A 12,487-nucleotide genomic window follows, 5' to 3' on the forward strand; every position below is an offset into this window, starting at 1 on the left:
TCCGATTTGCAAAATAGGATGTTTCTCCGTTTGGAAAAAAAACAAGCAAGGAAAACAGAGTCATATCACGGTAAGTGCTTGTTCAGGGAAAATATGACCTTAAGTATGTTGTAAATGGATTTGAAAAGGCTCCTTTGAGTTAGAAGGGCTTTTGTGAAAAGCCCTAACATTCATTGCATAGTTGAAGGGTTTAGCTGTCTATAACAATATATGGGAACCCGGCCATAGCCGACCGCGCTCGCTGATATTAAGTTTGCAAATAGCACATTTTAAGAAGTATTAATGTATTATGTTACTTACTCTTTATCTATTTACATTTGTACAAAGTAAAGCTTTCATCTTACCCTTTGCATATATGAACCATTAGCTCACGAAGCAATGTTTTCATGGTTTTTGTGGTTTTTGTGTGTTTTTTTTTTTTTTTTTTTTTTTAACATAACTATGTACATGGCCTTCCCTTCTGATCCGAAGGAGCTTCGCAGGATGGGCTTGTGGACTGCTGTTTGCTTCCCCCTCCCCCCAATCACCACCGCGTCGGTGTGTGTCTGTCATCTTCACTGTTTTGGTTCAAATCAAAGTTTTATACCAGAACCCAAAAGAGTTAGAGAACATGAGAACATAGAACTTGGCTAAAAGATCTGAAAAATTTCAACATATCATATACAAAAAAACATTTCAAAATCTGCACTTGAGTCTATACATTTTTTACAGGGGGAGGAGGCGGGGGCGCGCGGGCCCCCCCAGGTCGGTCAGGTCCGCTCTCGCTCCCCGCCCCGGGCCTGGCGCCGCGTCGGTGTGGACGCGGTCTCTCCTCCCTCGCGTCCTGCCCTCCTTACCGAGCTTCGATATCCTTCAGGGTATGGGAAGGAGGCCTCTCCCTCATCTCTGCAGACAGAGGCGTAGTCCTTCTGGGGGAGACCGGGCGGCCCCCCAGCGTGGAGATGAGCGGGGGGGGCGCGCTCAGCGCCGCCGTCGGAGGGGTCTTGTTGAGCAGTCCGTTCTGGTGCCCCGCGGTGGGGCTGATCCTGGGGTAGTGCATGCTGGGAAGCCCCGGGGTGAGGAGGCTGGGGTGCGGCAGGTGTCCGTCCAGGGAGGCGGGGTGCACGGGGTGGAGCCGCGCATGCTCGTAGTCCTCTCTGAGCATCTGCAAGCGCTCCCGCTCGTCCAGGTGAGCCCCGCGCTCGTGCTCCCGCCGCGGGTCCACGGACAGCGGGTGGTGGTGGTGGTGGTGGTGGTGGTTGTAGTCATGGGGCTCCCGGTCCCTAAAGGAGCGCTCGGCTTCGTAGAGCCGCGGGGTGGAGAGCCGGTGCAGGGGGTCGTTCCTCAGCAGGAAGTCCCTGCCCAGCGGGTCTCTCCGGTGGATGTCGAGTTCTCGGTAGGGATCCCTCAGAGGGTCCCGGATGGGGTCCCAGTGGAAAGAAGGGTACGGGAACCGCTCTCCGCCCGGGATGGGGCTGATGCCCATGAACGGGGTCATCATGCGAGTCCTGTCCAGGCTGCTGATGCTGTTCATGGGGTGAATGCCCGTCACCCCCACCGTCATGGGCATCGAGGCCAGGGGCCCCGGGTGCACGCTGGCCGAGGAGTTCGGAGGAGGGGGCTCCGAAGACCGGTGGGCCTGCGGGGCCTCGGGAGGCAGGTCGTGCTCCTCCTTGCGCTCCTCCTTCACCTTGACCTCCGAGCTCTTCTTGGGGTTCTCGTAGGCAGGTTCGCTCTTGCGCGGCTCGGCCTCGCGGCTCGAGGTGCTGTTGGGTCTGGCGCCCTCCACCACGGGGGTCCGCACGTAGGGTGACGGCACCCGGGCCAGCTGCTTGGCCTCTTCGCCCGTGGCCCGCCCCTCGTGGCCGTGGCCGTCCTTCTCCGGCAGGTGGCCCTCCTTCGCCTTGTGCTCCTCGGCGGTCGGGTCCTTGCGGGATTCTGAGTGGTCTCTCTCCCTCTCTTTGGATTTGTCTTTCTCACGAGCCTCAGTGTTCAAATGACCCCTGATCTGTTCGGCGGAGCTACGGTTATGTCCCAGGGTGCTCACCGGGAGGACAGGTGCTGGTGAAGGGTGGCTGGAGTGTCTTTTCTCAACGCTTTCCCTGTGGAAGCAAAGAGGGAAACAGAGAAGCAGATGAAACGGGCTCCCGGCCTGGCAAGGGGCTGCCAATGAAATGGTGGTGGGAGAGGAGAGGCTCGGGTCTGGCTCCCGTGGTCACTGAGGCAGACGGACGTGCCCTTCGCGTGGCAAAACCAGCCACCCTGACCTTGCTCACCTAGACTTTAGAGGAAGCTTTCTGGGGTTGAGGCGCTGGGGCTGGGGGTGAGTGGGAGAGTCTGAGGGGGAAACAATTCTCTCTGCATGTGAGATTCACGCGCCTCCACCAAGGCCACAGACGAAGCGCTTTTGGAGGGTGGAAATGGACCAACGTGGCAATACAGCCTGCCTATCTCGACTGCTAGGGTCACTGAGCGCTAAGAAGAAAGTTCTAAGAGCCCAAATGCAGACATGACCTTTGCGATACCGAGCCAGAGGGAGGAAGGGTGCAAAAGGCTTCAATCTCCCGGCATCGGAACAAGGGACGGTGTCGGAGTAAAGGGCACAGATGCTGAGCGATCTCCGGGGTGCAGCACATGAGGGGGCTTTGAAGGGAGATCACGATGTCAAGGCTTGTGGGTCGCAAATAGCACTTCTACCTTAGGAAGGGCAAGAGAACCAGAATCTGAGACGACGGGAGGGAAGCCAGGAGGCAGAGCGGAGTCCCCAGGCCTTGGGGGACAAACAGAGAACAATTTTAAGAGCACCTGCGAATGGAAATGTGGAAGAAGAACGGGGGGGTGCGGGGATCCCATCTGGGATGAGGGACTTAAGAGTATGGGGCGGAAGATTCAGAGCAACAGAAGGACAGCGGAGGCTGACTTAAAGAGGTGAGACAGGACCGGGCGTGTCGTGGGGGATAGCCCCCAGACGGCCAGGTGGCCGAGGGGAGACGCAAGACACCGAGCCGGCCCGGGAGCGTCAAGGCTCACAGGCGAGGGTGGCCGCAGCGAGAGAATGAAGGAGGGTCCCCCTGCGGATTTGGTCTCTAGCCCACATGCAAGGCTAAAGAGAGGGGTGTCTTTAAAAGGTAAGGACACAAAGAGTGTATGTCATTATGTCTTCTGACTTTAATCTACAAGGCCGTCTTGACTCCATCAAGAAAAATGTGGAGCCGGCTACGGTCCAGCTCTATTTGGCAGTTTAGAGCTGAAAGCTGAATGCCGTAAACTCCTGCTGGGTAAGAGATTTTTAACAAACTGTCCTTCTCTTTTATAAGAAAGAAACCAGTTAGGAGGATGACCTATGAGAAACACGTACTAATCGGACACATTCAGAGTCCATAAAGTTGAATTTTTTTCAATCGCTAGAGAGCGAACGTGTGCACACCCGCGCGCGCGCGCGCACACACACACACACACACATCCCATACATAGTAAAGAAAAATGGAAGATTTGGCTATTTGGGACTTAAGGAACCCAAAGCAGAGCGTTATTAGGTATTTTCTGTTAAGCATTATGGTGTCTTTCCCCTGCTTTTCTCAGTTCATTCAGAATGAGAGTCGCCTACAAAGAGAAGTCAGAAAGGGATGCCATTCTTCAGAGAAAATGGTCTGAGACAGCTTCCTCTTTAAGGCCGTTTCTTTTTCAGGCCTGGGTTACCAAGTACAGAGGTTAAAAAAAAAAACAACACAAAAAAAGGTTAGTCAGGTTAATTACCCACTGGCAAAACGAAACCCACACCAGACATGTACGTGTAGGTTTGCAAACTCGATGAGTCATCTGTGAGCCCAGGATTTGAGTTTGAACGAAATTTGAGAAAAATATGATGAGACAATGCAAACGTGACTTTCTCAAAGCAAACAAAAAAAGAGAGAGAGGGAGGGCGGGAGACAGAGAAAAAACCTATGGATGATTTAATGGACTGCACGAACTTGAAAGCAAATATGGTGTTGATTCATGCTGTGTGTGTTTGGTCCAAAGCTCCAACTCACTGTCTCTGAGAGCAAGATTTCTGTCTGGATACGCTAACGCTCGCGGGGCCGTCCGAGGCTCTGAGTGTGCGTCTGTGTCTGAGTTGGGAAGCTCTCGCTGTGCTGTGGTTTTTATCCTAGGGTCGCGGGGCACTACGGGGCCGAGGGGGTGCGCTTGGGGGCTTCGGGGGCCAGCCCCAGGCGGAGCGAGGAGCTGAGGCCACAGGGCCAGCTGGAGCACAAGGCTGGGACGGGGAGGGTGGCACACAGCGGGCTCCCCCATTGGGACTCGAGAACGGTTTCTTTCCGTACCTTTCTTTGTCATCTTTACTAACGGATGAGTCTCGTTTATCTACATCTCTATCTCTGTCATGAGCTGCAGCGGACGCGCTACGCTCCAGCTCGCCTGGCTTCAGCCAGGGCGGAGGGGTCGGGAACGACGGAGGCGTTCGGTGCAGCCGGTTCCAGGGCTCGTGAGGGCTGCTAAAGTTCTGCACACTGGGGCCATCCTTGTGGCCGAACACTGAGTTGGGTGCTGAAATGGTGAAGTGGAGAACAAAAAGGTTTAAGAGAAATTATATAATCTGCTGTAATGGAGGTACTTACCAAAAAACTTTTAACAGCACTCAGAGTTAAAATGAATACATATTATGGGGAGCTGGAAAAGGAAAGGAGATTAACAGATTCATTAGAGGAGTGCTTGTCCTACGCTGGAGAGGTACTCGCAGCTTCTGTTCTTAAGCCAAAGGCGAGGGGGGCGGGAGGGGGTGCTTTGTAAAGGAAAGGGGGCCAGATGGGTGGCAGGAGCGCCCCGTCAGACATGTCTGGTGCATGCAGAGACCCCGAGCATGCAGAAGGGTGCGCTCTGGTGGAGTGACCCGGAGGAATCTCGCTTGGTGCGGCCACGCTGAGCCTCTACCCACAGCCCCGTGAACGGGACCGCCACCGTTCCCACAGCGTTAGCAGATAGAAACAGGTGACCTCAAAGCCCGCGCGGGGCCTTGACCTAAGCAGACTCAGAAGGTCTCCGCGCCAGACGGGGTCGGGAGGGCGAGCTTAGAGCTGCATTTGAGGCCTCCGGGGCCGGGAGAATATGGTCTACGGATGGCACGAAAGAAAACGAGTGGAGTATTCGGTGGCTGGAGAATTTCAGCGACTTAAAGTCGAGCAGGTTCCACAACTCTTTTCTCCCTCTAGATACTTTTTTTTAGAGGAAAATGACACGGGCCTCCCAGATGAGGCACCAGGACGTGCTGCCAGCTAGCCCCAGCCTGGTACTGCTTTCCAGCTATTTCCGGCCAAGTTTTCTCAGTGCCGCTAATGCCGAGGGCAAGGTGATGCAAAAGCGCTTCCCCCCCCCCTTCCAATGGGACTGTAGCTAAAGTCTTGGATAGTAGGGATGGAACGAGGAGGAGACTGAGTTTAAGCAGTTTGTTGGGAGTTCAGTCCGTGGCATCACCCCTCCCGAGGCCCAGGGACGCACTGCGAAGGCGGGCTACCCTTGAGATGTTGCTTTCGACGTAAATGCACCCTCGCCCCTCACTCCACGGCTGAGGCCTGCCTTTGCGGTGATGTAACCCAATCTGTTTCCCAAGAGGAGAGCTTCCTTTTAGCTAGAAAGGTCTTGAGCCACAGACAGATCAGAGGAGACAAAGAGTGCAGGGAGGATTTTAAAAAGCCAGAGGTACTCACTAACTGAAGGATTTCCAAGTCCCCCGAAGGCGTTGCCACCAACCGCTGCGAGGCCAGTGAACGTCGACGGACGGTTAAAAGGCTCTGCAAACACATGGGGAGGAAGGAAAAGGTTGTAGGACTGGACCCAGTGAGGAGCATGAGAGCTTCCGGGCAGGTGGGAAGGCGATGTGGGAGCCTCACCCCCTCTCCACTCAGACCCGATGCACCCCTGCTGCTGCTACCAGGTGTTGCCAGAAGTTTTCGCTGTGCTCGGATCTGGGCACTGGATTGGCACAATATTTGCGAGGGCCGTCTTTCCAGAACAGTGCCCTGTGCCCCGTGCGTCTTGCCAGGTGGGGACTGTCGCTCAGGCCCACAGTGTTTTAAGATGCCCTCCCGCCCCGTAGGTTCTAACAGAACAAGTAAATGACAGCTTAAAATAAGTCTCTCGGTGACAAAATGCTGAAGGCAAGTGTACTGTACTCCCTGTGGCCGCGTACACCACTGCCTGCACCTGCTTGTACGTTTGCAGAAGATAGCAAATACATAAAGGGCGCAGGGAAAGCGTACACCTTTGCCGGGGAGACGTATCCACAGTGAGAGGAGAAGGGATTATAAAATAGCAGGTGACGTCTCCTCGTAACGTCACCTTGCCTTTCCTTCCACCTCCGGGAGGTGCCCTTGGACACGGGGCTAGAGTTCATTGTGCCCCGCTGGGCAGGACCCGGCCGGTGTAAACGTGGATTCCCGGACGTAGCAGGACACACGCCCACTGCGCCAACGGTCCCTTCAGACGGGACGGCCACTGAGCACTCAGCTACTACTTTACGGATGTGGTGGCAGAGGTGCTGCAATCCCGAGGATGGACGGCAGGTGCGGACACTTGTTCACAAAGGCCCTGATTGCCCTGCGCGGTAAGGGAGGGGTCGAGGGCGATGGCCGACTTGCCCGGAACCACAGCGGGAAACACAGGTTTTCTAGGACACACGTGTCATTTCCCATCACGGGGGGGACTCACCCAGGTGAGCGGCAGGGTTAAGGAAGTTGGTGTGATGAGGCGGTGGCCCAAAAGGGGTCCCGGTTGGGTGTGCAGCACCTGGAAAGTCAGACGTGGCGGGATCAGACTTCACAGAAAGCCCGTTCCTACAATGGGGTCGGCTGTTTATTGCCTCGGGGCCCCAGGAGAACAGGGGAGGAAATACATTAACGGAAGGACACAGGGGCCACACGATGGGAGACGACGGGGTTTCGTTAGGGCCCCTTTCTCCAGGCGAGGCTGGCCACCCCCAAAACGGGGTGTTAACTTTTTAAAGGCGTGGACAGGCAGCCTGAGAAGAGTGGAGAAATAGCGCAAGGGCGGGGGTGAGGGGGTGACTCCGTAACCAAAGAAGTCTGCAGAAACGCCATGTCACAAAGTGCTGAGCAAGGTTCTTTACTGAAGGACTAATCGAGCCATTAGCACGTTCCTGGCCCGTTCTCCACAAGGGGAACATTTGACCACGGGACACTTTCTCCCCAGAGCATGCTGGGGGGCAAGTCTCACTCTGAGGAACACTGACCCTGAAACTACACGTTAGGGCTCGGGAGCGGCTGTCGCCTGGCGGCATGTCTGGGCCGCGATGCCTTGCCCCACCCGGCCCCTTTCCTGAGGATCCTGTTAGCCGTCACGGGCCCGTCTGGGAGGATGCTACAAGGCCCGGCCCTATGGACCCCACGATCGTGCGGGGCCTTCAAGTGGCTCTCTGGCTTCGGTGCCAGGAAAAGCTCCTCTAGTCTGAGTTTGGGGACACCGGTAATCTGCTACTGGCCTCCATCCGCCCGCCAGGGACCTTAGTGCTCGTTCAGTCCCCTCCTTTCCTTTGGGTCCCCCACCAATACGTATTCCCTCCAGGTGTCGCAGCATCCCTTCCCTGGAGGAAGCTGGTAAGACAGAAGGGAGAGGAGAGACCCAGGGTGTGTGCACGGGAGGCCGATGTTCCTAAAAGCGAAGGGCATCCGCCGAGCTCTCAGGGCTCACCCGAGGGAGTGTCCTAACTCACTTCGGCCCTCGGGGCCCAGCAGCAAGCTGGAAGTGGCCGCATTTAGTACGTGTGTGGGAGTTACCTGCACCGCATCCAAGTTTCCCCAAGTCACCATGTGGGGGCACAATCCAGAATTGCTTATACTGAGAAAAATGGCCTCCCAGAGAGGACGTCTACACGGCGCCTCAGTGAACAGACTAATTACTCCACCATCGCTTGCATTTTGTCTACGCTCCTAGACACAACCATAAATCCCCTCAGGAAAACAGGTCACGTGGAGGAGCGCCGTCCCTCCAGAAAATCTATGAACCCAGTTTATGTTCTGGGTTGCTACTTGCTGGACTACAACGTCTGCGTGGGGCCCTGGAGGTGGGGGGGCAGGAGGTCACGGAGCACGGGCAGACCTCTGTCACAGTCACGGCCTCTCAGAATTGGAAGGGGCCTGAGGAGTTACCCATGCAGCCCTAGCTGACTTATCCCCTGCCCACACAGTACAGAAAGGACACTCCATCTCCGCCGAGCGAACACTGCCCAGAATATTCAGTAGGTGTTAATGGCGTTGCCAGCCGAATAAAAATGTGGCCGTGCACTGCCTGTGTTGTACAAGCTAATTAATGCTTCGATGAAGACGGGGAGCTTTGCTCAGCCCAGGGCCCCCAGGGGTGCCTTGCAGTTCCAGAATTATTGAAGCAAAAGAAGCCAATTCATCCAGTTGGCTCAAACGGGAGCCAGGGAGAAATCTCTCTATTTCTCTCCCCAAACTGCTCTTAATGTAGCTCTGTCACAGAGCCTAGGTGCCATGGTAACAAAGCGTCCAAATAGGTCCCCGGACGGAACTCGCAGAGAAAAACCTGAGACCTTAGCAAATTCCATCTACCCTCAAGGGTGACTCAGTTGCTTCGGCGACAAGGCCCGTTACGAGGATGATTTCCTGCCATGGGGGAGTCTCTCTCTCTGAATGGAAGAGCCTTAGGTCAACCAAAAATGAGTCTTGGCTACTGGCCTGGGAAGGCAGTGGGCAGGATGGATGGGAAGCTGGTTCCCTCGGGTCCAGGAACAGGGAGCCCCAGGAATATTTATGGCCGGAAGAACAAATCCTACTCAGCACAGAGGGCACGGAGTTACGCAGCTCGTCACCAGCATGAGCTCAGTGTCGTCATTTACGAGTAGCACGGGCGGAGCTCTGTGCCAGGCTCTGTGCAGCAGAGCAGCTTTCCAGGGCCTGCATGAGAAGCATCCTGTGATGTGCCGCATGGCCGCCGCCTTTTGTCTGTGTGTCCCGGGGGCGGAATCGGGTGGTGCCCTGATGCCGGGACCCCCACTTCCCACTGCCCGCTTCGGCACACCTAGGATGCATTTGAAGGTTAATGAACAGACCTCTCGGGTGTTTCTACCCTGTTCTGCAAGTTTTCTGCGTCGGTGCAACCAACCAGGCAAAAGTATTACCAGTCCCCAGCGGGGTCACCCTCCCCGTCACAGACCCTCCCTCACTAGGCAACTCTCCTAATCGCCTTTCTTTATCCTCAGAACCTCAAGCAATGGCACGACAGAGCATCGTGGTGCCAAGTCACTGAGCGCTGTGGGCAGCGACAGTAAGGGCAGCCTTCTACGGTTCCCGGCACTGCTTCCTTTGGATTTGCCCTTGTAAAGCCTTCTGGCTTTTTTCGGTAGCATTTGACATGCTTGTGAGTTATACCGGTTTAATACAGAAGCAAATAATGAGCCGAAGCAATAAGGGTCCCCGAGGAGAAGGATGGTCTTTTTGCTTTCTGTAACCAAAGAGGGCGTGTGAGTGAGGAAGGGTCCCTTCTCCCTGGGTGTGCTGGGGTGTGGGTTTGCAAGCTGGCATAAATTGTAGCGTTTTAAGGGAAGGTGTGAGCTGCAGCCCAGAGCACAAACAGAATCGAGAGCGCTACCTGCGAGCAACATTTCTGAGCTCTCTCCTCCAGCTCTGAACTTACCAGCGGCAGAGAACAAAGTTGAAGGCCGGGCCAGGTCGTGGGGGTGGTGGATGGCTCCAAAGAGGCTGGGGCCTGGGGGGCGGCTCAGGAACTCAGGTTTCAATCCGAAGTCCAGCTTATGTGGGTCTGACTGCATCTGTTTCTAGGGGGGAAAATGGGGAAAAAGAAAAGATGAAACCCCAAGGGGAATGGGAGGGAAGAGAGAGCTTCCTGGGGGGCAGAGACCGAGAGGAGACCCTGAATGGTGTTCTGGGGCTGCGCGCCAAAGTCAGGTTCAAGTTTACAAATGCTGTGGGAAGGACAGGCCGCAGACCACTTCACCCTCAAATCAGGTAAGCAGCTCAACCTACGAGAGGCCAGTGGGGCCAGTGTTCAGTCTGGGAGGTCATAGGGCTCGAGGAATGCCGCATCCTACTGATTCAAACTGCCAGCACTCCGAAACAGTTTATTATTCGCTGTAAAGGCCCATTTTAGCAAGTTTTTAAATGATAGTATTTTAAAGCTCATTTTATTAGGAGTTCTGCATGAATAATCTGTGCAAATTAATTGTTAACGACTCTTTGCTGTACTCTAATAGATCACAGTACATTAGGAACTGCAAGTTATGAAAAAATATTTGCATGCCTACAAGCTAATTTTCAAATGATCATTGTTACATATTAAAACAAAAGCTAAAACAAACAGAAACAAAGCAGGGATATTCATTTACTGAATGGTGGTCTTTTTCTTGCCTCTGCCCCGTAACTATCCGAGGAAGAGATCAGTTGGTGAACCATCGAGAAGGTCTTTTTTTTTTTTTTTAGAGACAGTAGAGAGAGGGGCAGAATCCTATGCAGGCTCCATGCTGTCAGCACAGAGCTGGATGTGGGGCTTGAACTCATGAACTGTGAGATCATGACCTGAGCTGAAATCAAGAGTCAGATACTTAACCGGTTGAGCTGCCCATGCATCCCAAGAACTTCTCTTGTTGAGAAGCATTTGCCGTCAGCTGCCATCGCTCTATTTCCATCCATTTACATGTCTTCCCCCCCCCACCCCACAAGCTACTCTCCATTCACCTTCCTGGAAGGCTGTAGAAGCTGGCTCATCATCTCCTCACTTCCTCACTGTAGGATCATTCTTGAGGCTAGTACCCATATCAACTATGGAGTTTTCTTTTTAAAAAAACTTTAATGTTTATTTATTTTTGAGAGACACAGAGTGTGGGCAGGGGAAGGGCAGAGAGAGAAGGAGAGAGACAGAGAATCTGAAGCAGGCTCCAGGCTCTGAGCTGTCAGCACAGAGCCCACCACAGGGCTCGAACTCACGAATCGCGAGATCATGACATGAACTGAAGTCAGACGCTAAACTGACTGAGCCACCCAGATTCTCCCCAAACACGGGGCTTTCAGAGCTGCCCCACCTTCTTAATCCTCAGCAACCATCTCTCTGGATCTCATGCCTCCTCAGACAAGCATCGACCCTCTACCTGGGCTGTGGGCTGGAGGCCCCACGCTCCCCTTCCCCTGCCCACACCTCTCCGCCTACCAGGCTCCCCTCCTTCACGGCCTTTTGCGGTTTCTGAGCCACTCTTCCAACCTCTTCTGTTCGACTGAGGCTCACAGTCCATCTGGGCCTGTGCCACCTCAAACGCTCTTACATCTGCCCTGAACACATCCCTGTCCCAGTGTACAGCCAACGGGGGGGTGGGGGTGTCTCTGAGCTAGCTTGAGTGAGGATCAGAGACGAGGGAAGTCTGGCGTTCCTTCGCCCGCTCACCCACTGGGCCCACTCGAGATGAAACGTCCCTGATTACTTCAAGGTGGAAGCGATGCACTTGGAAGCAGACAGCACATTCTCGTTTCTCATGCAGACGTGGGTGTGTCTGCTGGTGAATGCTAAGCAGCTCAGAGCAGGGTGGTGAGTGTCCTCCGAGCCCGGCGCACTGACTAATCCACAGGTGGCGGGCTCTCTCAAGAAGTATTTGGTGAGTGACTACAGAATGAGGAAATGCACCTTACAGAGAAGGGGACGATGCCACTCCTGCTCGAATCCACAGCGAAGTCAGAGCCAGACCCCAAACCCAAGCTTCTAATTCACGATAAATCTATAAAAATCTTCCGAGGGGCCCCTTTTAATTTGGTTGCCAAATTATTTAGTGCTAATACTGCACGGAACACAACACAGTACCATTAACCACACTTAGGTCCACGAAGCAAAGTGGAGCCAGGGGATTACAGAGAGCTGGCTGGGAAGGGCGGGGGCGGCCATCTCCACACGCAAGATGGCTTCCTAACTGAATTGAGATAATGAAGGTTTCAGTCACCGGGGACACATTCCTGGAGCTGCTAAAGTGGCACATACAACATCCTTCATCACTTGTAACCGAAGGAGCTGTGAGGAGGCTGTGTCTCACCTGCCATCCCGCCAACCACATCGTCCAGAACAGAAAAGGAACTGACCTGAGCGTCAGGATTTAGTCAGCCCTCCACACACGCAGACCTGCTCAACCACAAGGTTCCTAATGAAACCTTGCCTCACGAGAAAGTAAAAGTGAGGAACCCTCACCGATGGGATGTCAGGACGAAGAGCAGGTGCCTGGCACCAAAGCAAAAATATCTCAGCGACCTCGTTTCCTGAGGTTGGGTTTTTAACTGTTAGCTAGGTTTGTTTGTTTGTTTGTTTGTTTGTTTGTTTTTAATCATTTAATCATTAAAAAACAAAACGGGTGCCCGGATGGCTCAGTCGGTGAAAGTGTCCGACTTTGGCTCAGGTCACGAACCCACAGTTCGTGAGTTTGAGGCCTGTGTCAGGCTCTGTGCTGACAGCTTGGAGCCTGGAGCCTGCTTCGGGTCTGTGTCTC

At 54.2% G+C, this 12,487-nt stretch overlaps 1 protein-coding gene across 1 annotated transcript in view; it reads right to left on the reverse strand.

The window, feature by feature from the left end:
• Positions 1 to 387: 387 nt before the first annotated feature.
• The window catches only part of AUTS2 (activator of transcription and developmental regulator AUTS2), a 744,772-nt gene continuing 732,672 nt past the window's right edge, over positions 388 to 12,487 (reverse strand). Inside the window, exons 16-20 of the mRNA XM_039238050.1 lie at positions 9,646 to 9,787; positions 6,682 to 6,759; positions 5,682 to 5,765; positions 4,302 to 4,524; positions 388 to 2,081 (exon numbers count right to left, since the gene is read on the reverse strand). Of these exons, the coding sequence (XP_039093981.1) occupies positions 833 to 2,081; positions 4,302 to 4,524; positions 5,682 to 5,765; positions 6,682 to 6,759; positions 9,646 to 9,787 (1,776 nt within the window). The 3' untranslated portion in view covers positions 388 to 832. The remainder of the gene's footprint in view (positions 2,082 to 4,301; positions 4,525 to 5,681; positions 5,766 to 6,681; positions 6,760 to 9,645; positions 9,788 to 12,487) is intronic.

This window comes from Hyaena hyaena, unplaced genomic scaffold, assembly GCF_003009895.1.
Source record: "Hyaena hyaena isolate Hyena2069 unplaced genomic scaffold, ASM300989v1 scaffold_135, whole genome shotgun sequence".
Lineage (NCBI taxonomy): Eukaryota > Metazoa > Chordata > Mammalia > Carnivora > Hyaenidae > Hyaena > Hyaena hyaena.